Source organism: Salmo trutta, chromosome 14, assembly GCF_901001165.1.
Source record: "Salmo trutta chromosome 14, fSalTru1.1, whole genome shotgun sequence".
NCBI classification, from domain to species: domain Eukaryota; kingdom Metazoa; phylum Chordata; class Actinopteri; order Salmoniformes; family Salmonidae; genus Salmo; species Salmo trutta.
The window spans coordinates 1,935,786-1,956,524 of NC_042970.1; the positions used below are offsets into that span (position 1 = coordinate 1,935,786).

Here is a 20,739-nt window from a genome sequence, read left to right on the forward strand (position 1 = left end):
TCAGCTATCAGAGCAGCTTACCAATCGCTGCAGCTGTACACAGCCCATCTGTAAATAGTCCATCGAACCAACTACCTACCTCATCCCCATATTTGTTTTCTGCCCTTTTGCACACCAGTATTTCTACTTGCACATCCTCATCTATCACTCCAGTGTAAATTGCCAAATTGTAATTACTTCGCCACTATTGGCCTATTTATTGCCGTACCACATTTGCACACACACTGTATACAGATTTTTCTATTGTGTTATTGACTGTACGTTTGTTTATCCCATGTGTAACTGTGTTGTTTGTGTTGCACTGCTTTGCTTTTTCTTGGCCAGGTCGCAGTTGTAAACGAGAACTTGTTCTCAACTGGCCTACCTGGTTAAATAAAACAAAAAGGAATATAGTGTAGTTAAAGTTACTATAAATAGTACTGTACTTTTACGCCACTGTTGGTGCCATTGGACTGGGCAAACTAAAACAAGTTCAGCTCCAGTATTTGACCAATGATATACTTGACCAAGCAAGTCTACAAGGAAGTAAAGTATTGATGGTATGTAGAAGTAGCAGCCACACCATTGGAGAAGTAGACGCCACACCCATGGGAACCTCATTCAAAATGCCTTTTTTTAAGATTCATTTTATTGAGCAATTTCTGAAAATGTAATCCAACACACACTGTACAGTTTTGTTCAGCAAATTTCAACCAACGGCAATAAATCAGACACATCGAGGAGACATTGTTGGTTGAGAAACTGCAACAAAAAAAATGTAGCACTATGTCATGTGACAAGAGTACTTATCTATACAAGACGCAAGAGTGCAATGCAAATAACACAATAATCTAAGCAAAATGGCCATTCTGCGTACATACAAATTGCAGGGCTGCACATGTTCGTGTAACTGGAAACTATGCTATTTTGAGTAGATAATTACGTTCCTGTGTTGCATACTTGCATGAGGTATAAATTAGGCTTTAAAGATCCTGTGAAAAATGTATTTGCTGCAAATAAGTGTTGTATAAAATCCATGACCTATTATACATACCCTAGTTCAAAATAACATGGCAACTTAACTTAGTCATTTTATACCAGTACATTGAAATTAAGATTGGCTGAAAAAAAAAATATATATATATATTTTACAGCCATAGTAATCTGCTGTAATTTTCTTTAAAGAACGACTTTGGCAATCGCAATGACTGTTTGGTCCCTGGCCTGAATACAACCATACAGTATCATTTACAATATTTTCAACATATGGCAACAAAGGATCAACTTAAGGCCCTGATTTTTGGGCCACAACATGATTCAAAACATTTGAACACTTCACTTTGCCTAACATTAAACCTGACCTAACAAAAACCTTAAACTTAACCCATTCCTTAATTTGACTGTACTTTTGTCCTGCAACTTCTGGGATGGTGAAAATGGCAACAAAACGATGCGCCAATTAAATCCAGAGTAAGGCCGGATGAAGACGCAGCAAGCCAATAAAAATAAACAAACACTAAAAGAGGCTAGACCACAATTATGGTTGTGTCCCAAATGGCACCCTATTCCCCATTTAGTCCACTACATTTGACCAGAACCCTATGGGACACGAGTCAAAAGTAGTGCACTATAAAGGGAATAGGGTGCCATTTGGGACACTGTGAAGTAGGCTACCCTTGATTGACTCGTGCCACTACAATACAACATGTTCAATGCCAAACTTAAAATAAGTCATGGAAGCAGCACAAACCCGAAACCATTCAACTAAACTAATGATGAAAGATAGATCACAAAACACTTTGTGGCAACTTCTTCACAAATGGCCAGATTTAGCTGGCTCCCAGTTAGCACCGATGCAAAGTTAGTATCCGATCTAAGACCGTAAACTAATATCTGTTCATGTTTCCATTTTCAAAAATCTGGAATAATTCTGCAATCCAGGTTCAATAAAATACTTCAAAAATGAAGAGGGTGGTTGATGATGCTATTAAATGCTTTACCCAGAGAAAATATAATTATATTTTAAAAAAAAGCCACTACAAAAATACTATTTATTTTAGGTAAAAAGAATAAGGCCATTTTAACTTAGTCCTGCAATAGAATTGTTACGATTCGAGTGCTTACATTCAGCAAACACAGAATAAATTTGAGGCTGTCAAAGTTTAAACTCAATGAAACAGTCTAGACTACACAAAAGTAGATACAAATGGCAATCAAATGAGTCAGTGACAACAGGAAGAGCTAAATCAAGATGATAAGTCTTGCACATTAATTTCAGGTGACTGAAATCTGCAAACTGTCGTGTAGGCTAGACCAAAAAGGTTAAACATTTTATTTTTGTTCTTGCAAGAAAAGTGACACTGTTTACCAAATCTATCAGTCCATCCTCAAGGTACAAAACAGAAGTTAGTAAAGAAAAACCAATCCATTCTGCAGTGTAATGTCTGTCTTTCAACTTCTGTGACACGTTCAGTTTCTTCAGTCCTGTTGACACGTCAGATTCATGCCATCATCCCGTCGCTGCACAATACAAGAAACTTACTTTACTGTAGTCAGACGATGCCGACATGATGTTACCCTTCTGGCTTTCAACAGTAAAACCTCAGCGTGCTCAGTCAAGCCTCGTTACAAAATGAACGCTAGGCTAAGAAGTCACTGGAGATATCAAGCTGGTTTTCCGCTACAGTTTCATATAGCGGTCGTATCTGTATCACAGGGGACAGGTTCACCTGTAGGATTCTCTGGGCCTTCCTCCTCAGTTCCTCCACCGTGATGCAGTCGTCCACTTTGACCACCTTCCACCGCAGGCTGTTCTCGTCCAGCCGACACTCCTCCTGATCGTTCATCATCCACAGAGATTGGTCGTCCCTCCAGGACCGTTTGTGGTTTGACACGTCAATCTTGTAGTTGTAAACTCCTCGGCCGTTTTGATACATCACTGGGGCGGAGTCTCCGATAAGGGCTCCGTTCCATTCCGGACAGGAGGGATGATACCTTTGACCGACCAATGCCACTGCTTTTGGTGTTCTACCCATGTTCTGCGAAGGCAGCAACGGTAACCCTGAAAGTGTTGGAAGTTGAGAGTGAATCTGTAGTCTCGCGGTGTGGCCTCTCGTCAAACCTGTAATGTTTGTTAGTTTCAGACATTGCTGTATCAGTGGAGGTTCAATAGTCATAGCCGGAGGTCTGGAAAAGACAGACCCCTTGTGAGATTCTGATGCACTAGTAGTCCACGATGCGTACTTGTTAGACTCCTTCTTCTTCTTCCTTCCCCTCTTCTTGCCTGTCCTTGAGCCCTTGCTAGCCATGTCTGTACAGCACATCTCTTCTGGTAGTGTTCTGGCTGTACAAGATCTATATCCATAAACATCTTTGCTTCGTAGCACTGTGGGCTTGTGGCCTTCTTCTTTAAGCCCTTGGAGAAAGGTTACCAGTTCCTCGGTGTCCGAGAGATCCTTTGACATGGGGTTGAGGATCTGTAATGCCTCTAGAAGGACAGTCTGTCCAGCTGAGGCGATTCTGGACCAGGAGTTGACGGCCTTCTCCACAACCGGGTCTGTGTAATTCATGACATCTGCCTTGAGGTATAATGTTTGAGAGCTCCCGAAGTCTGTCTTGCTTTTCACCCTGTTGAGAGAATTGAGAGTAGCAGTTTCCAATAAAAAAAAAAAAAATCAAGAAGACAAACTAATGCATGCTTACTGCTGTAGGCTGGAAAGGGTACCTAAATGAGATCACTTCTATGGGTTGGGACTGATTTCAAGCACTTATTTCAATTGCAAAAGACGCAATGTGACTATCTGCACAAACATGTAGGAAATAGCTATATTGTCACACTTGGAAAGTGGAATGTAGGCTAAACATAAGGAGAGATGGCTTTCCAGTTTGCTTGCAAAGAGCGGTGCTATAGCTAACTATCCATAAATAACTTAATTGCTTAGCTAGTAGGGATGGGCACAAGTACTCGATTCAAGGTTTGTATTCAGTTGCCAATGAGTACTTAACATTCTCAAAATGCAACCAATTAGCAAGTTGATATAACATTTCAAAACAGGGATTGACACAAAGGGTTGCCTTATTGCCGGAGGAAAGTAAACAGAGCAGTCATGCTAGTTGAGCCTGCTCTGAGGTTGCCCTATTGGGCAGGTGAGAAAAAAAAAAATAAATAAATAAATAGAGAGGGGGGGGGGGTTAAAACAACCAAACTGCAAAGAATTACAGCAGCCTAAAGCGGATCTCTGGTTCCCTAATATTGTAAGTGAAAGACTGACAATGTATGGCAGTTGGGCAAGTTGAGCTTGCTCTGATTTTTTTCTTTATACAGTCAACCAAAATACCAAGAATTCCAGAACTGGTCTTTCTGGTTCCTCCCCTGATAGGCAGGCAATATTGTATATGGCATTTCTGCATGTAAACAGCTAATCATAATCATTTACGGCAAGTGATCATAATCTTCAGGCAAGTGAAAAAAACTCCTGACTTGCCTGACAAAAAACAATGTGTTAAATTAATATATATTTTATATTTGACATTCTAAGTAGCCACCCTTTGCCTCGATGATAGCTTGATGCCTTGATGATAGCACACTTGACATTCTCTCAACCAGATACATGAGGTAGTCACCTGGAATGCATTTAAATTGGCAGGTGTGCCTTGTTAAAAGTTTGTGGAATTTCTTTCCTTCTTAATGCGTTTGAGCCAAATCAGTTGTGTTGTGACAAGGTAGGGCTGGTATACAGAAGATACCCCTATTTGGTAAAAGACCAAGTCCATATTATGTCATGAACTGCTCAAATAAGCAAAGAGAAACAACAGTCCATCATTACTTTAAGACATGATGGTCAGTCAATCAGGAACATTTCAAGAACTTTGAACGTTTCTTCAAATGCAGTTGCAAAAACCATCAAGCGTTATGATGAAACTGGCTCTCATGAGGACCGCCACAGGAAAGGTAGACCCAGAGTTACCTCTGCTGCAGAGGATAAGTTAGAGTTACCAGCCTCAGAAATTGCAGCCAAAATAAATGCTTCAGAGTTCAAGTAACAGACATCAACATCAACTGTTCAGAGGAGACTGCAGCAATTTGACCATGAAGGCCTGATTCACACAAAGAAACCACTACTAAAAGGACACCAATAAGAAGAGACTTGCTTGGGCCAAGAAACACAAGCAATGGACATTAGACCGGTGAAAGTCTGTCCTTTGTGATGATTCCAAACTGAAGATTTTTGGCCATGTCTTTGTGAGACGCAGAGTAGGTGAACAGATGATCTCCGCATGTGTGGTTCCCACCATGAAGCATGGAGGAGGAGGTGTGATGTTGCTTTGCTGGTGACACTGTTAGTGATTTATTTAGAATTCAAGGCACACTTAACCAGCATGGCTACCACAGCATTTTGCATCGAGTGAAACTATCATTTATTTTTCAACAGGACAATGACCCAACACACCTCCAAGCTGTGTAAGGGCTATTTGACCAAGACTGAGAGTGATGGAGTGCTGCAGACCAAGGAAAGTGATGGAGTGCTGCATCAGATGACCTGACCTCCACAATCACCTGACCTTAACCCAATTGAGATGGTTTGGGATGAGTCGGACCGCAGAGTGAAGGAAAAGCAGCCAACAAGTGGTCAGCATATATGTGAACTCCTTCAGGTAGAGCTGGTTGAGAGAATGCCAAGAGTGGGCAAAGCTGTCAACAAGGCAAAGGGTGGCTACTTTGAAGAATCTCAAATATATTTTTATTTGTTTAACACTTTTTTGGTTACTACATGATTCCATGTGTTATTTCATAGTTTTGTTGTATACACTATTATTGTACAATGTAGAAAATAGAACAAATAAAGAAAAAAAACCTTGAATGAGTAGTTGTGTCCAAACTTTTGACTGGTAGTATAAATACAGATACACTGTGCCTTCTGAAAGTATTCAGACCCCCTTGACTTTTTCCACATTTTATTCTAAAAATGATTGAAAAAAATAAAATAAATTATCCTCAGCAATCTACACACAACACCCCCTAATGACAAAGCCAAAAGAGCTTAAGAAATGTCCACATTTGTTAAATAAAAAAATAAAAAAAAGATACCTTATTCACATAAGTATTCAGTCCTTTTGTTATGAGACTTGAAATTAAGCTCAGGTGAATCCTGTTTCCACTGATCATCCTTGAGATCTTTCTACAACTTGATTGGAGTCCACCTGTGGCAAATTCAAATGATTGGACATGATTTGGAAAGGCACACACCTGTCTATATGAAGGTCCCACAGTTGACAGTGCTGTCAGAGGAAAAACCAAGCCATGAGGTCAAAGGAATTCTCTGTAGACCCTCCAAGACAGGATTGTGTCAAGGCACAGATCTGGGGAAGGGTACCAAAACATTTCTGCAGCATTGAAGGTCCCCAAGAACATAGTGGCCTACATCAGTCTATAATGGAAGACGTTTGGAACCACCAAGACTCTTCTTAGAGCTGGCCGTCCGGCCAAACTGAGCAATCAGGGGGAGAAGGGTCTTGGTCAGGGAGGTGACCAGGAACCTGATGGTCACTCTTACAGAGCTCCAGAGTTCCTCTGTGGAGATGGGAGAAACTTCCAGAATGACAAACATCTCTGCAGCACTCCACCAATCAGGCCTTTAAGGTAGAGTGACCAGACGAAAGCCATTCCTCAGTAAAAAAGGCACATGACAGCCATCTTGGAGTTTGCCAAAAGGCACCTAAAGACTCTGACCGTGAGAAACAAGATTCTCTGGTCTGATGAAACCAAGATTGAACTCTTTGGCCTGAATGCCAAGTGTCACGTCTGGAAACCTGGCACCATCCCTATGGTGAAGCATGGTGGTGGCAGCATCATGCTGTGGGGATGTTTTCAGCGGCAGGGACTGGGAGACTAGTCAGGATAGAGGCAAAGATGAACGGGCAAAGTACAGAGATCCTTGATGAAAACCTGCTCCAGAGCACTCAGGACCTCAGACTTGAGTGAAGGTTCAACTTCCAACAGGACAATAACCCTAAGCACACAGCCAAGACAATGCTGGAGTGGCTTCGGGACAAATCTCTGAATGTCCATGAGTGGCCCAGCCAGAGCCTGGACTTGAACCTGATTGAACATCTCTGGAGAGACCTGAAAATAGCTGTACAGTGACGCTCCCCATGCAACCTGACAGAGCTTGAGAGGATCTGCAGAGAAGAATGGGAGAAACTCCCCAAATACAGGTGTGCCAAGCTTGTAGCGTTTTACCCAAGAAGACTTGAGGCTGTAATCGCTGCCAAAGGTGCTTCAACAAAGTACCGATTAAAGGGTAGAATACGTATGCAAATGTGATATTTTTTGTTGTTGTTGAAATTAGCAAACATTTTTACAAACCTGTTTTTGCTTTGTCATTATGGGATATTGTGTGTAGATTGATAATGGAATAAACTATTTAATCAATTTTAGAATAAGGCTGTAACCTAACAAAATGTGGAAAAAGTCAAGGGGTCTGAATACTTTCCAAAGGCACTGTATGTATACATGCATACATACAGTGCCTTTGGAAAGTATTCAGACCCCTTGACTTTTTCCACATTTTGTTAGGTTACAGCCTTATTCTAAAATGGATCAAACATATACATCTTCCTTTATTATATTCCACTACCACCCCTCCCCTAATTGGAATAAACTAATGAATACCACCACTTAGGCTTCTACTTCCAGTAGAAGCCTACTGGAAGTAGAACTATACTATATACATAGTATAGTACTATATACATCTGTACTATATACATTTTACAGACTATTTTAGAATAGTTATATTTTTGTTTGTTTAAGTCCTGGCCTTCCTCCATTTCTGATGTCTATTTTCCATCTATTTTTAAAATGTGCTCTTACAAACGTTCTGAACCTATATGCATTTTATGCACACAGTGTATTTAGTCATCTTGGTTATTATAGTCCCACCCTTCAGCTCCATTCAACCCCTCCCATCTATCTCTTAACACCATCCACATTGGATTCCTATTTGCCATATATTTTGTGATGTTTCACAAAAGTTGTGAACCATTCTATTCTCAGTTTCTACAGATTGAAAATTAAAGATAAGCATTTCTGCTCTAAGTATTATCTTATTGATTGACTATGGCTTTTCAAAATCACCCAGCAGTGCTCTCTGCAGAGTTAGCTTCAGGTAAATGTTGCAATTCCTCAGCCATTCCTGGACCTGTGACCAAAAACGAGCTACATATGGACAATACCAAAACAAATGATCTAATGACTCTGCCTCGTTGCAGCAAAATCGGCAGAGCTGGGAAGGTTGTGTCCGCCATTTATATAACATTATATTGGTTGCAAGAATTTTGTATAATAATTTAAATAGAAAAATTCTTAGTCTTGTAATCAGTAGATCGAAAATCGAAAATCTCTTCCCAAATATTTTGCAATCTGTACGGCACGGCTGTCAATTTTTGCAGTAATGCTGCAATTAGTTGGTTATAATTTTGGGTAGAGCAGACATTTCCATATCTATGCGTTAGCTGCATGTGTGACATAACCCCACCAGTCCTATGTATTATATAATTTACAAAGACTCTACCTTTTTTTAATCAATTAGTATATTTCAGTTTAAATCCCAATATTTGTTCTGTCTTTTCTGGTGGATTAAACTGAAATTGCAACCAACTTTCTTTGGCTTTAAAAAAAAAAAAAAAAAAAAAATTTATATCCATATTTTGGAGATGATTTCATTCAAATAACCAAAAGTGAGAGGTTGTAATATGAATAAAAGGAAAAAGGCCATTCTTGAACATGTGGTAAGAAATTCTTACTGATTTGCTAGAAAACCAGTTTGGATTTAAGTACCGTAATTTCCGGGCTATAAGCCGCTACTTTTTTCCCACGCTTTGAACCTCGCGGCTTAAACAATGACGCGGCTAATATATGGATTTTTCCCGCTTTCAATTTTTTTTAATTTTAAAAAAAAAATACATTCTGTGACGTGCTCAGTTTTTTGGCGGCATGAAGCTTTCATTAGACCAATGAAATTGCCGAACGGGTTAAGGTCAAACAACTTTTTTGTTTACTGTTTAGATTAAATCGAGCGCGCTCAAACTTCCCATCATTCTGATTACGGTAGTCATTTCGGCACCCTCATCATGGCAAAGACACGGAGAAATGCATATGATGCAGCTTTCAAGTTGAAGGCGATTGATCTGGCTGTTGGAAAAGGAAATAGAGCTGCTGCACGGGAGCTTGGTCTGGAGCAATGACTTTCTTGGTAGGCTACTGTTGACTGCAAATTTTTTGTTACAAGCCGTGTTTCGTTAAAGCCTATTTATTTTTGTTACAAGCCGTGTTTTGTTAAAGCCTGTGTAAAGTTAATTTGTTTCAATGTACCGGTAGGCAATGCGGCTTATAGACATGTGTGGCTTATTTATGTTCAAAATAATATTTTCTTAATTCAGTGGGTGCGGCTTATATTCAGGTGCGCTCAATAGTCCGGAAATTACGGTATAACTTTTGTATGACTGACGCCTTTAGTGAGAGGTCTAATGTTTTAATATTTCATAATTTCTGCCCTTCGAATTCATTAAATAAATAGGCCCTTTTAATTTTGTTTGGCTTGCCATTCAAAATAAAATATTTTTTGCTCGTATATATATATATTTTTTAAAAACAGGTCGCTAGGTGTAGGCAAGACCATGAGCAAATAGGTAAACTGTGATATTACTGAAGAGTTAATCAAGGTGATTTTTACACAAATAGACCATGGTAGCCAGAGCTTATCTCTTTTTGCTAACTTTCTATAAAAATGTATTGAGTGAGAATGTATTTAATTCGGGATATGTATACAGACTATATCCACATCGCCATCAGACCATTTTAATGGTAAACTACATGGTAATGTAAAAAAATAATTTGTGATGTAATACGTAATATAGTACGTACTTATAATTTGGTTGTAATCCAGAGAGGTTAGAAAAAGTATCTAGATCCTCAATGAGGCTGAGGAGGAATTCAGATTGTGGTTTTAAAAGAAAACATCAGCATACAATGGCACCTTTGTTTTAAGCCCTGAATTTCTAATGTTTAACATTATTGTTGGATCTGATTTTAACAGCTAACATTTCAATGGCAATACAAATAGATATGCCGATAGTGGACAACCTTGTATTACTCCTCGAGAGATTAAAACTTTGAGAAGTAGCCATTATTTACTATTTTATACCTAGGATTACTATACATGACTTTAACCCATTTTATAAAAGAGATTCTCCAAAATTGAAATGTTCCAGGCGTTTATATATGAACTCCAGTCATACTTTACTTTCTGCCTTTTCAAAGTCAGTTATGAATACCAGTCCTGGTCTCCCAGATTTAGTGTTCTATTGTTACCAGTACTTAACTTATAATATCTCCAATGTATCGTCCATGTAAAAAACCTGTCCAATTAGGACGAATAATATGACAATACCTTCTTAAATTCTATGCGCTATGCATTTTCCATCACAACACTCAAGTGTAACAATGGTTTTATTGTTTGTAGAATATGTCAAGTAGGGTTGGGCGATATGGGCCAAAAATCATATCACAAAATGTTTCAAATTTCTGACAGTATTTTATGTTTTTCAATATTACAGTTTGAAATAAGCCTATGCTTTGAATAGTGCATGACCCTAGGTTGGCAACAACTACATTCTAAGTCCATGGTATTCCACCTTTTTAGACCTTTTTTTGCGCCAGATTTTCTCATGAGCTATCCCGAAAAATAATGACAACCTTAAAAATCAGTACAAATAACCTTCAATTCATTTTCATCTCATATCAAAATGAAAACCAATTAAATTGTATTTTTCTAATTCTCAACAATGTTTGTATATTCTCCCATACAATAATCTATACTCTTAATTTTTTGCAAACCCACTGCAGTTTGCGAACCACTGGGGTTCTCCGACCAAAAAGAGGGGTGCGAACAGCTTGTATCATGAACAGCCCATAGAAATACACGTGGCATGCGCATTCCCCCAATGCTGGAAAGGCCTGAGAGAAACATTTGGGAACCCCTGATCTAACTTAGTTGGTTAGCTTCTTCCAAAAATCAAGCTTCCGCTTTCTTAACAGTAGAAAAAAAAAATCCCCTCTTGGATCAAGAGCCTCGCTGTCTAATATTTATTCTGTGGATGCAGCAAACTGCGTAGCATTTTTGAGTTACTTGTATAACTTTGAGCTAGGATGTCTGTTCTGCAAATAGCTTAGGTCAGACTGTATACAAATGTTTGCAATGTGTTTGTTAGCTATTGTTAGCATTCTCTATGGGATTTTACATGAACATGGGGTAAGAAAATGTCGCCCCTTGTGTTCAGTGCCGGTATTACCAAATAACTCAGTATGGCACTAGGTCGGCATATAAAAAAAAAAGTAACGACAATCTGGATACTGCTAAACTAAAAATGTTAGTGTTAAATTCAGTGATACCCGATTAATGATGAGAAAACAATCCCTACCCAGTCGAGCTGAGTAGAAACAACAAGGATAAATATTTGCTCTTGGTGGGGGGGGCGTTGTCTGATTTATACGGCCATTCAGAAAGTGTCCTAGAGTAACATGTCTAGACTCTCTTTAATAACAATCAACTGCTCCTGTCATTATTTAAACTGGTAAAAGGACCGTTTTCAGTTGCTGAGGCTAAATGATTTATATCATAACGGTGCCCTCCCAGCCAACTTGACAACTGTGTGAAGCATTGGAGTCAACATGGCCTAACATCCCTGTCGAACGCTTTTTACACCTTGTCGAGTCCATGCCCTGACGAATTAAGGCTGTTCTGAGGGCAAAGGGGGGGGGGGGGCGCAACTCAATATTAGGAAGGTGTTCCTAATGTTTGGTACAGTGCCTTGCAAGTATTCATCCCCTTGGTGTTTTTCCTATTTTGTTGCATTACAACCTGTAATTTAAATTGATTTTTATTTGGATTTCATGTAATGGACATGCACAAAATAGTCCAAATTGGTGAGATGAAAAAACTTGTTTCAAACAATTCCAAAACATTACAAATGGAAAAGTGGTGCGTGCATATGTATTCCCCCCTTTGCTATGAAGCCCCTAAATAAGATCTGAAGGTAATTGGTTGCACCAGAAGTCACATAATCAGTTAAAGTCCATCTGTGTGCAATCTAAGTGTCACATGATCTGTTACATGATCTCAGTATACACACACACACACACACACACACACACACACACACACACACACACCTGTTCTGAAAGGCCCCAGAGTCTGCAACACCACCAAGCAGCACCATGAAGACCAAGGAGCTCTCCAAACAGGTCAGGGACAAAGTTGTGAAGAAGTACAGATCAGGGTTGGGTTATAAAAAATATATCCGAAACTTTGAACATCCCAGAGCACCATTAAATCCACAATTAAAAACCTGGAAAGAATATGGCACCACAACAAACCTGCCAAGAGAGGGCCGCCCACCAAAACTCACAGACCAGGCAAGGAGGGCATTACTCAGAGAGGCAACAAAGACCAAAGATAACCCTGAAGGAGCTGTAAAGCTCCACAGAGGAGATTGGAGTATCTGTCCATAGGACTGCTTTAAGCCGTACACTCCACAGAGCTGGGCTTTACGGAAGAGTGTCCAGAAAAAAAGCCATAGCTTAAAGAAAAAATAAGCAAACACGTTTGGTGTTCACCAAAAGGCATATGGGAATCTCCCCAAACATATGGAAGAATGTACTCTGGTCAGATGAGACTAAAATGGAGCTTTTTGGCCATCAAGGAAAACGCTATGTCTGGCACAAACCCAACACCTCTCATTATGCCGAGAACACCATCCCCACAGTGAAGCATGGTGGTGACAGCATCATGTTGTGGGGATGTCTTTCATAGGGAGGGACTGGGAAACTGGTCAGAATTGAAGGAATGATGGATGGCGCTATATACAAGGAAATTCTTGAGGGAAACCTGTTTCAGTCTTCCAGAGATTTGAGACTGGGACGGAGGTTCACCTTCCAGCAAGACAATGACCCTAAGCATACTGCTAAGCAACACTCGAGTGGTTTAAGAGGAAACATTTAAAAAGTATTGGAATGGCCTAGTCAAAGCCCAGACCTCAATTGAGAATCTGTGGTATGACTTAAAGATTGCTGTACACCAGCAGGAACCTATCCAACTTGGAGCTCGAGCAGTTTTGCCTTGAAGAATGGGCAAAAATCCCAGTGGCTAGATGTGCCAAGCTTATAGAGACATACCCAAAGAGACTTGCAGCTGTAACTGCTGCAAAAGGTGTCTCTACAAAGTATTGACTTTGGGGGGTGAATAGTTATGCACACTCAAGTTTTCCGTTTTTTTGTCTTATTTCTTGTTTGTTTCACACACAAAAAATACTGTGCATCTTCAAAAGTGGTAGGCATGTTGTGTAAATCAAATGATAAACCCCCCAAAAATCTATTTTAATTCCAAGTTGTAAGGCAACAAAATAGGAAAAAATGCCAAGAGGGATGAATACTTTCGCAAGGCACTGTAGGGTTACGTGTAGTGTTGTGCAGTGTTGTGTAGTGTTGTTTTGTAGTTTTGTGTGTAGTGTTGTGTGTAGTGTTGTGTGTAGTGTTGTGTGTAGTGTTGTGTGTAGTGTTGTGTGTAGTGTACTGTATACACAGTGTTGTGTGTAGTGTTGTGTGTAGTGTTGTGTGTAGTGTACTGTATACACAGTGTTGTGTGTAGTGTTGTGTACTGTATACTCGGTGTAGTAAAATATGGTATACCGCAAAGTGGGGCTGTGACGGTCTTGGAATTTTTGTTGACTTCATTGGTCCAAATGACCACAGCCACCATTACAATCATTCCAATAGCAAAACAGACTAAACATTTGTATATACAATGGGGGGGAAAGTATTTGATTCTCTGCTGATTTTGTACGTTTGCCCACTGACAAAGAAATGATCAGTCTATAATTTTAATGGTAGGTTTATTTTAACAGTGAGAGACAGAATAACAACAAAAATATCCAGAAAAACGCATGTCAAAAATGTTATAATTTGATTTGCATTTTAATGAGGGAAATAAGTATTTGACCCCCTCTCAAATCAGAAAGATTTCTGGCTTCCAGGTGTCTTTTATACAGGTAACGAGCTGAGATTAGGAGCACACTCTTAAAGGGAGTGCTCTTAATCTCAGTTTGTTACCTGTACAAAAGACACCTGTCCACCTGTTTGGAATCTGATTGAATCAATCAATCAGATTCCAAACTCTCCACCATGGCCAAGACCAAAGAGCTCTCCAAGGATGTCAGGGACAAGATTGTAGACCTACACAAGGCTGGAATGGGCTACAAGACCGTCGCCAAGCAGCTTGGTGAGAAGGTGACAACATTTGGTGCGATTATTCGCAAATGGAAGAAACACAAAAGAACTGTCAATCTCCCTCGGCCTGGGGCTCCATGCAAGATCTCACCTCGTGGAGTTGCAATGATCATGAGAATGGTGAGGAATCAGCCCAGAACTACACCGGAGGATCTTGTCAATGATCTCAAGGCAGCTGGGACCATAGTCACCAAGAAAACAATTGGTGTAACACAACGCCGTGAAGGACTGAAATCCTGCAGCGCCCGCAAGGTCCCAATGCTCAAGAATACATATACATGCCCGTCTGAAGTTTGCCAATGAACATCTGAATGATTCAGAGGACAACTGGTGAAAGTGTTGTGGTCAGATGAGACCAAAATGGAGCTCTTTGACATCAACTCAACTCGCCATGTTTGGAGGAGGGCATATACAAATGTATATACAAATGCTGCCTATGACCCCAAGAACACCATCTCCACCGTCAAACATGGAGGTGGAAACATTATGCTTAGGGGGTGTTTTTCTGCTAAGGGGACAGGACAACTTCACCGCATCAAAGGGACGATGGACGGGGCCATGTAACGTCAAATCTTGGGTGAGAACCTCCTTCCCTCAGCCAGGGCATTGAAAATGGGTCGTGAATGGGTATTCCAGCATGACAATGACCCAAAACACACGGCCAAGGCAACAAAGGAGTGGCTCAAGAAGAAGCACATTAAGGTCCTGGAGTGGCCTAGCCAGTCTCCAGACCTTAATCCCATAGAAAATCTGTGGAGGGAGATGAACGTTCGAGTTGCCAAACGTCAACCAGGAACCTTAATGAGAAGATCTGCAAAGAGGAGTGGGACAAAATCCCTCCTGAGATGTGTGCAAACCTGGTGGCCAACTACAAGAAACATCTGACCTCTGATTGCCAACAAGGGTTTTACCACCAAGTAATAAGTCACGTTTTGCAGAGTGGTCAAATACTTAATTCCCTCATTAAAATGCAAATCATTTTATAACATTTTTGACATGCGTTTTTCCAGATGTTTTTGTTGTTATTCTGTCTCTCACTGTTCAAATAAACCTACCATTAAAATTATAGACTGATCATTTCTTTGTCAGTGGGCAAATGTACAAAATCAGCAGGGGATCAAATACTTTTTTCCCCCACTGTATATTTTTTTAAAGACTAATTCTCCCCACCTCCGCTCCTGATTGCATGTGCTGCAGGGAGGAGGGGGGAGCTTTGCCTAGGCAACCGAAGAGTCAGTACAACACCTTGCTGAAATAAGGAGCAACAAAGTTATTACGTTTTTATATATATAATCAAAAATGCATGCTTCCTCTTTTTGAACACCTAGCCTCCAATCAGCTGTTTGTTCCACAACACAAAATACTAAAACTGTATTTTTTTCCCTCCTCCCATCTCTCCTGATGTTGACGTTAGATGAAAACCAGGCTTACTTTTACTTTGCTGCTTTTGGGTCAAGTTTGTGGACTTGAAGTTAATTTAAAAATACATTTACTTTTTTAGGTTTTAATTTTATTTTCATGATGGTCTTCATCAATAATCATTAGGTATACAAATATAAATTCACCTGACAGCGCTAATGTCAAAATGTGTCATGGGGAATTCCTTCTAATTGGCCTTCAGTCTAGTTTCACTTTAAAAAGTCTTAAAATGAGAGAAAAACAACATTTTCACGAGTATATGAAAACAGACCTCTCAAATGACAACCCCAACTAGGCTAGTTAGCTATATTTATTAACAGTAAGCAGCCACTCCTAAAGTATTTTTTACTAGCTACTGTATCACTTTGGTCAATAACATGGTCTTCAAAAAGCGTCTTGACGACACAATATTCAATCAAGGGAGGGAAAATCTTCACTGTGCTGAATAGCCAACCAACTGTTTCGCATGCTGTTCTGTAGAGATCTAGGCGATGCCTTATTAAAAGGTAGTAGGCTATAATGTGGGCATCCTAGTGCTAAACAGAGACTACGAAACACAAACTACACATTTAGCCTCTATGGTGGAGCAGTTGCAGCACAGGACAGCAGTGGGCGCGGCTCACCCCCACAACAGTTGAACAGTGAGATCTAAATATTGATAGTTTTTCAGTGATATAAGAAGTTACTTTCGATGGAAAGTAGGCCTAAAGTGTTATTTATACCATACGCAAGAACACAATCTACACAAATTGGTGATCTTTCGTAATTCTAGCGAGTTACAAATTCAAAGGTTGCTCACATTTATGTATATACAATGGATTATTGCCATTTTGCATAGCAAAATTTTACTTTTTGCATGTAGTTTTTAGTTTTGCGTAGGGTATAATATAGGCTTAAATGTAATGGTTTACTGTTCTTAGAAGTAACGAGTTGTGTATTATTACACATAATGATCCCAAAACTAGTGGTAGCGCCCCTTGTGGTATGGAGGAACAACCCCCCCCCCCCCCCTACACCCCATGAGTGGATATGAAAACCTTTGGTAACTCCCATCCCAAAACTAGCTAGTTTTAAATTAAATGTAAATATGACAAAAAAAAGAGAAAAACTTAGTAAGAACAGAAAGGGTTTTACAATAACCTACAAACAAAGAAAATCAAATGTATTTTAAAATTAAATCTCAGTAATACGACGTAAATGAGACTTTACACAAAGCTAGCTAGCGACAGCCGGGTCACTAGTGGAATGACGTTACCACACACTTCCCTCTCAGTTATCAAGCAACACTGTTTTTGCTATGCGATTTTTTTGTGTGTGTTTCCTTACGCTTTTCTCTGCGTTCAACGCGAAATTGGAGCCCAGAATTTGGGAGGGGGGAGAAATGTCATTAGATGAAACATGACAGCGATCAAAGAGACGCAAATATTCTAGTCTAAATAAATAAATAAAACCTTACCTTTCAACGGTTTTAAGCAAGCATCATTCGGTCCGGTAGCAACTGAAGTCTAGATTAAAATGGCTGCAACGGTGCGAATTGACTCAGTGAAAAGAGGCGGGGATAATGATTTAAAAAAAGGAAACTGGGTGGAATGAACACCCATATAAGGAAGAAGGGGCGTTCACCCGTTCTGCTTTTTTTTTCGTCAAAGATTTTCTATTATATTAACAAGATATTCGAGTGACAACTCTAACAATGGCAACACATGTCCACAAAGATGTAAGTCAAGCGGGAAGGAGGCGAGATCAGGTGGGACCATTCTAGCCAATGAGACGGCAGATACGCGAGTGCACAACAGGCCATAGAGATAGATAGAGGACTCATCTTTGTATCTGTGCCATTATTTCCCAATCGTTTCGTTTTGAACAGAACCACTATTTTTTTTGTTCTGTTCCAGTGTTTCTGACCAGCAAAATAAAGTTCTGAACCGGATTTAACCCCCCAAAAAAGTAACGGTTTATATTGTTCCTTTTTTAACCTGTGAAACCAACCAATGTTTTACTTTTAGCTCATTAAATGTCTTCACCTATCAGTGCGGATGGAGCAGGCAAGCTAGTTGTTTACATGCATGATGGACAGAGAAGTGTAGCTTATGGTGCAAGATGTGACAGAAATGTTACAGGTGGGGAGAGAGCAACAAGAGGGTTGAGAAGCAGGGCTTGAAGCGCTATGCATTTTATTACAAGCATTATCTGAATTAGGTCCACAGAATTATACAGGAGGAGAGACTTCTATGAAGGAACGTTCAATATCCTTGGAGCTGGTGTTGCACATGGAGATGTGTGAAACTTACTGCTCAGCCTGAAATGTCCCCATTGGTGCCAGTGTATAGCTAGCTGTTCGAAATGCACCAACTGGCAAGACGCTTCAGGAGGGCAGTCATGTGTGTTAGCAAAGCAGAGGTCCTAGGTCTGGGCCAGGTCTGGGCCAGGTTTGTAACAGGTCTGGGCCAGGTTTGTGACAGGTCTGGGCCAGGTTTGTGCCAGGTCTGGGCCAGGTTTGTGTCAGGTCTGGGCCAGGTTTGTGCCAGGTTTGGACCAGGTTTGTGACAGGTCTGGGCCAGGTTTGTGAAAGGTCTGGGCCAGGTTTGTGACAGGTCTGGGCCAGGTCGGGGCCAGGTTGGTGCCAGGTCTGGGACAGGTTTGTGCCAGGTCTGGGCCAGGTTTGTGCCAGGTCTGGGCCAAATCGGGAGAAAGTGGTACTTGCTAAGCAAGCAGTGGTTGCATCACCGCCTGGTATGGCAATAGCTCGGCATCTGACTGTAAGGCGCTACAGAGGGTAGTGCGTCAGATGCTGAGCAGTACTTCACTGGGGCCAAGCTTCCTGACATCCAGGACCTATATACTAGGCGGTGTCAGAGGAAGGCTCAAAAAATTGTCAAAGACTCCAGTCACCCAAGTCATAGACTGTTCTCTCTGCTACCGCACGGCAAGCGGTACCGGAGCTCCAAGTCTAGGACCAAAAGGCTCCTTAACAGCTTCTACCCCCAAGCCATAAGACCTCTGAACAATTAATCAAATGGCCACCTGGACTATTTACAGTGATGTAGTGAGCAGGATCTACAGCTGGGGGCACTGTTGAGTACATTTGAGTAGTGACTGTAGCACATGGGGATGTGTGAAACTTACTCCTCAGCCTGAAATGTCCCCACTCGCGCCAGCGAATAGCTAGCTGTTCGTGTGGCACCGACTGGTAAGTTTGGGCCGAATCGGGAGGAAGTTGTACTGCTAAGCAAGCAGTGTGACGTCCCTTACACTAGCAAGCTAACAAGCTTGAGCGACACCAGAATTAAAAACACATCTTACCTTAGTGTAATGAATAAATCCATTGTGAAACGTGATAACTAGGCTTATAGTATCTTTCAATAGTTTTGAAAAAGTTAATTTGATGTTCTCTAGCTAATAAAAAACCTCTTCCCCTATCTTCTCACGCTTCTAATGTCAGTACAGTAACCTATGGTAACGTCAGGTCAGTAACCTATGGTAACGTCAGGTCAGTAACCTATGGTAACGTCAGGTCAGTAACCTATGGTAACGTCAGGTCAGTAACCTATGGTAACGTCAGTACAGTAACCTATGGTAACGTCAGGTCAGTAACCTATGGTAACGTCAGGTCAGTAACCTATGGTAACGTCAGTACAGTAACCTATGGTAACGTCAGTACAGTAGCCTATGGTAACGTCAGGTCAGTAACCTATGGTAACGTCAGGTCAGTAACCTATGGTAACGTCAGTACAGTAACCTATGGTAACGTCAGGTCAGTAACCTATGGTAACGTCAGTACAGTAACCTATGGTAACGTCAGGTCAGTAACCTATGGTAACGTCAGGTCAGTACAGTAACCTATGGTAACGTCAGGTCAGTAACCTATGGTAACGTCAGTACAGTAGCCTATGGTAACGTCAGTACAGTAGCCTATGGTGACGTCAGGTCAGTAACCTATGGTAACGTCAGTACAGTAACCTATGGTAACGTCAGTACAGATACCTATGGTAACGTCAGGTCAGTAACCTATGGTAACGTCAGTACAGTAACCTATGGTAACGTCAGTACAGTAACCTATGGTAACGTCAGGTCAGTAACCTATGGTAACGTCAGGTCAGTACAGTAACCTATGGTAACGTCAGTACAGTAACCTATGGTAACGTCAGGTCAGTAACCTATGGTAACGTCAGGTCAGTAACCTATGGTAACGTCAGTACAGTAACCTATGGTAACGTCAGGTCAGTAACCTATGGTAACGTCAGGTCAGTACAGTAGCCTATGGTAACGTCAGGTCAGTAACCTATGGTAACGTCAGTACAGTAACCTATGGTAACGTCAGTACAGTAACCTATGGTAACATCAGGTCAGTAACCTATGGTAACGTCAGTACAGTAACCTATGGTAACGTCAGTACAGTAACCTATGGTAACGTCAGGTCAGTACAGTAGCCTATGGTAACGTCAGTACAGTAGCCTATGGTAACGTCAGTACAGTAACCTATGGTAACGTCAGTACAGTAACCTATGGTAACGTCAGGTCAGTACAGTAACCTATGGTAACGTCAGTACAGTAACCTATGGTAACGTCAGGTCAGTACAGTAGCCTATGGTAACGTCAGTACAGTAGCCTATGGTAACGTCAGTACAGTAACCTATGGTAACGTCAGTACAGTAACCTATGGTAACGTCAGTACTGTAACCTATGGTAACGTCAGTACAGTAACCTATGGTAACGTCAGGTCAGTACAGTAACCTATGGTAACGTCAGGTCAGTAACCTATGGTAACGTCAGGTCAGTAACCTATGGTAACGTCAGGTCAGTACAGTAGCCTATAGTAACGTCAGGTCAGTACAGTAGCCTATGGTAACGTCAGTACAGTAGCCTATGGTGACGTCAGTACAGTAACCTATGGTAACGTCAGGTCAGTACAGTAACCTATGGTAACGTCAGTACAGTAGCCTATGGTAACGTCAGGTCAGTACAGTAACCTATGGTAACGTCAGTACTGTAACCTATGG

General features: G+C 40.8%; 1 protein-coding gene across 1 annotated transcript; it reads right to left on the bottom strand.

Moving 5' to 3' along the window:
- Positions 1-606: 606 nt before the first annotated feature.
- LOC115207225 (uncharacterized) lies at positions 607-17,287 on the bottom strand. The gene is made up of 2 exons (XM_029774198.1): positions 17,196-17,287; positions 607-3,606 (listed from the first exon to the last, which is right to left on the bottom strand). Exon 2 carries the CDS (start codon positions 3,546-3,548, stop codon positions 2,619-2,621), a length of 930 nt encoding a protein of 309 aa, XP_029630058.1. The 5' UTR covers positions 3,549-3,606; positions 17,196-17,287; the 3' UTR covers positions 607-2,618.
- Between the last annotated feature and the right edge of the window lie 3,452 nt (positions 17,288-20,739).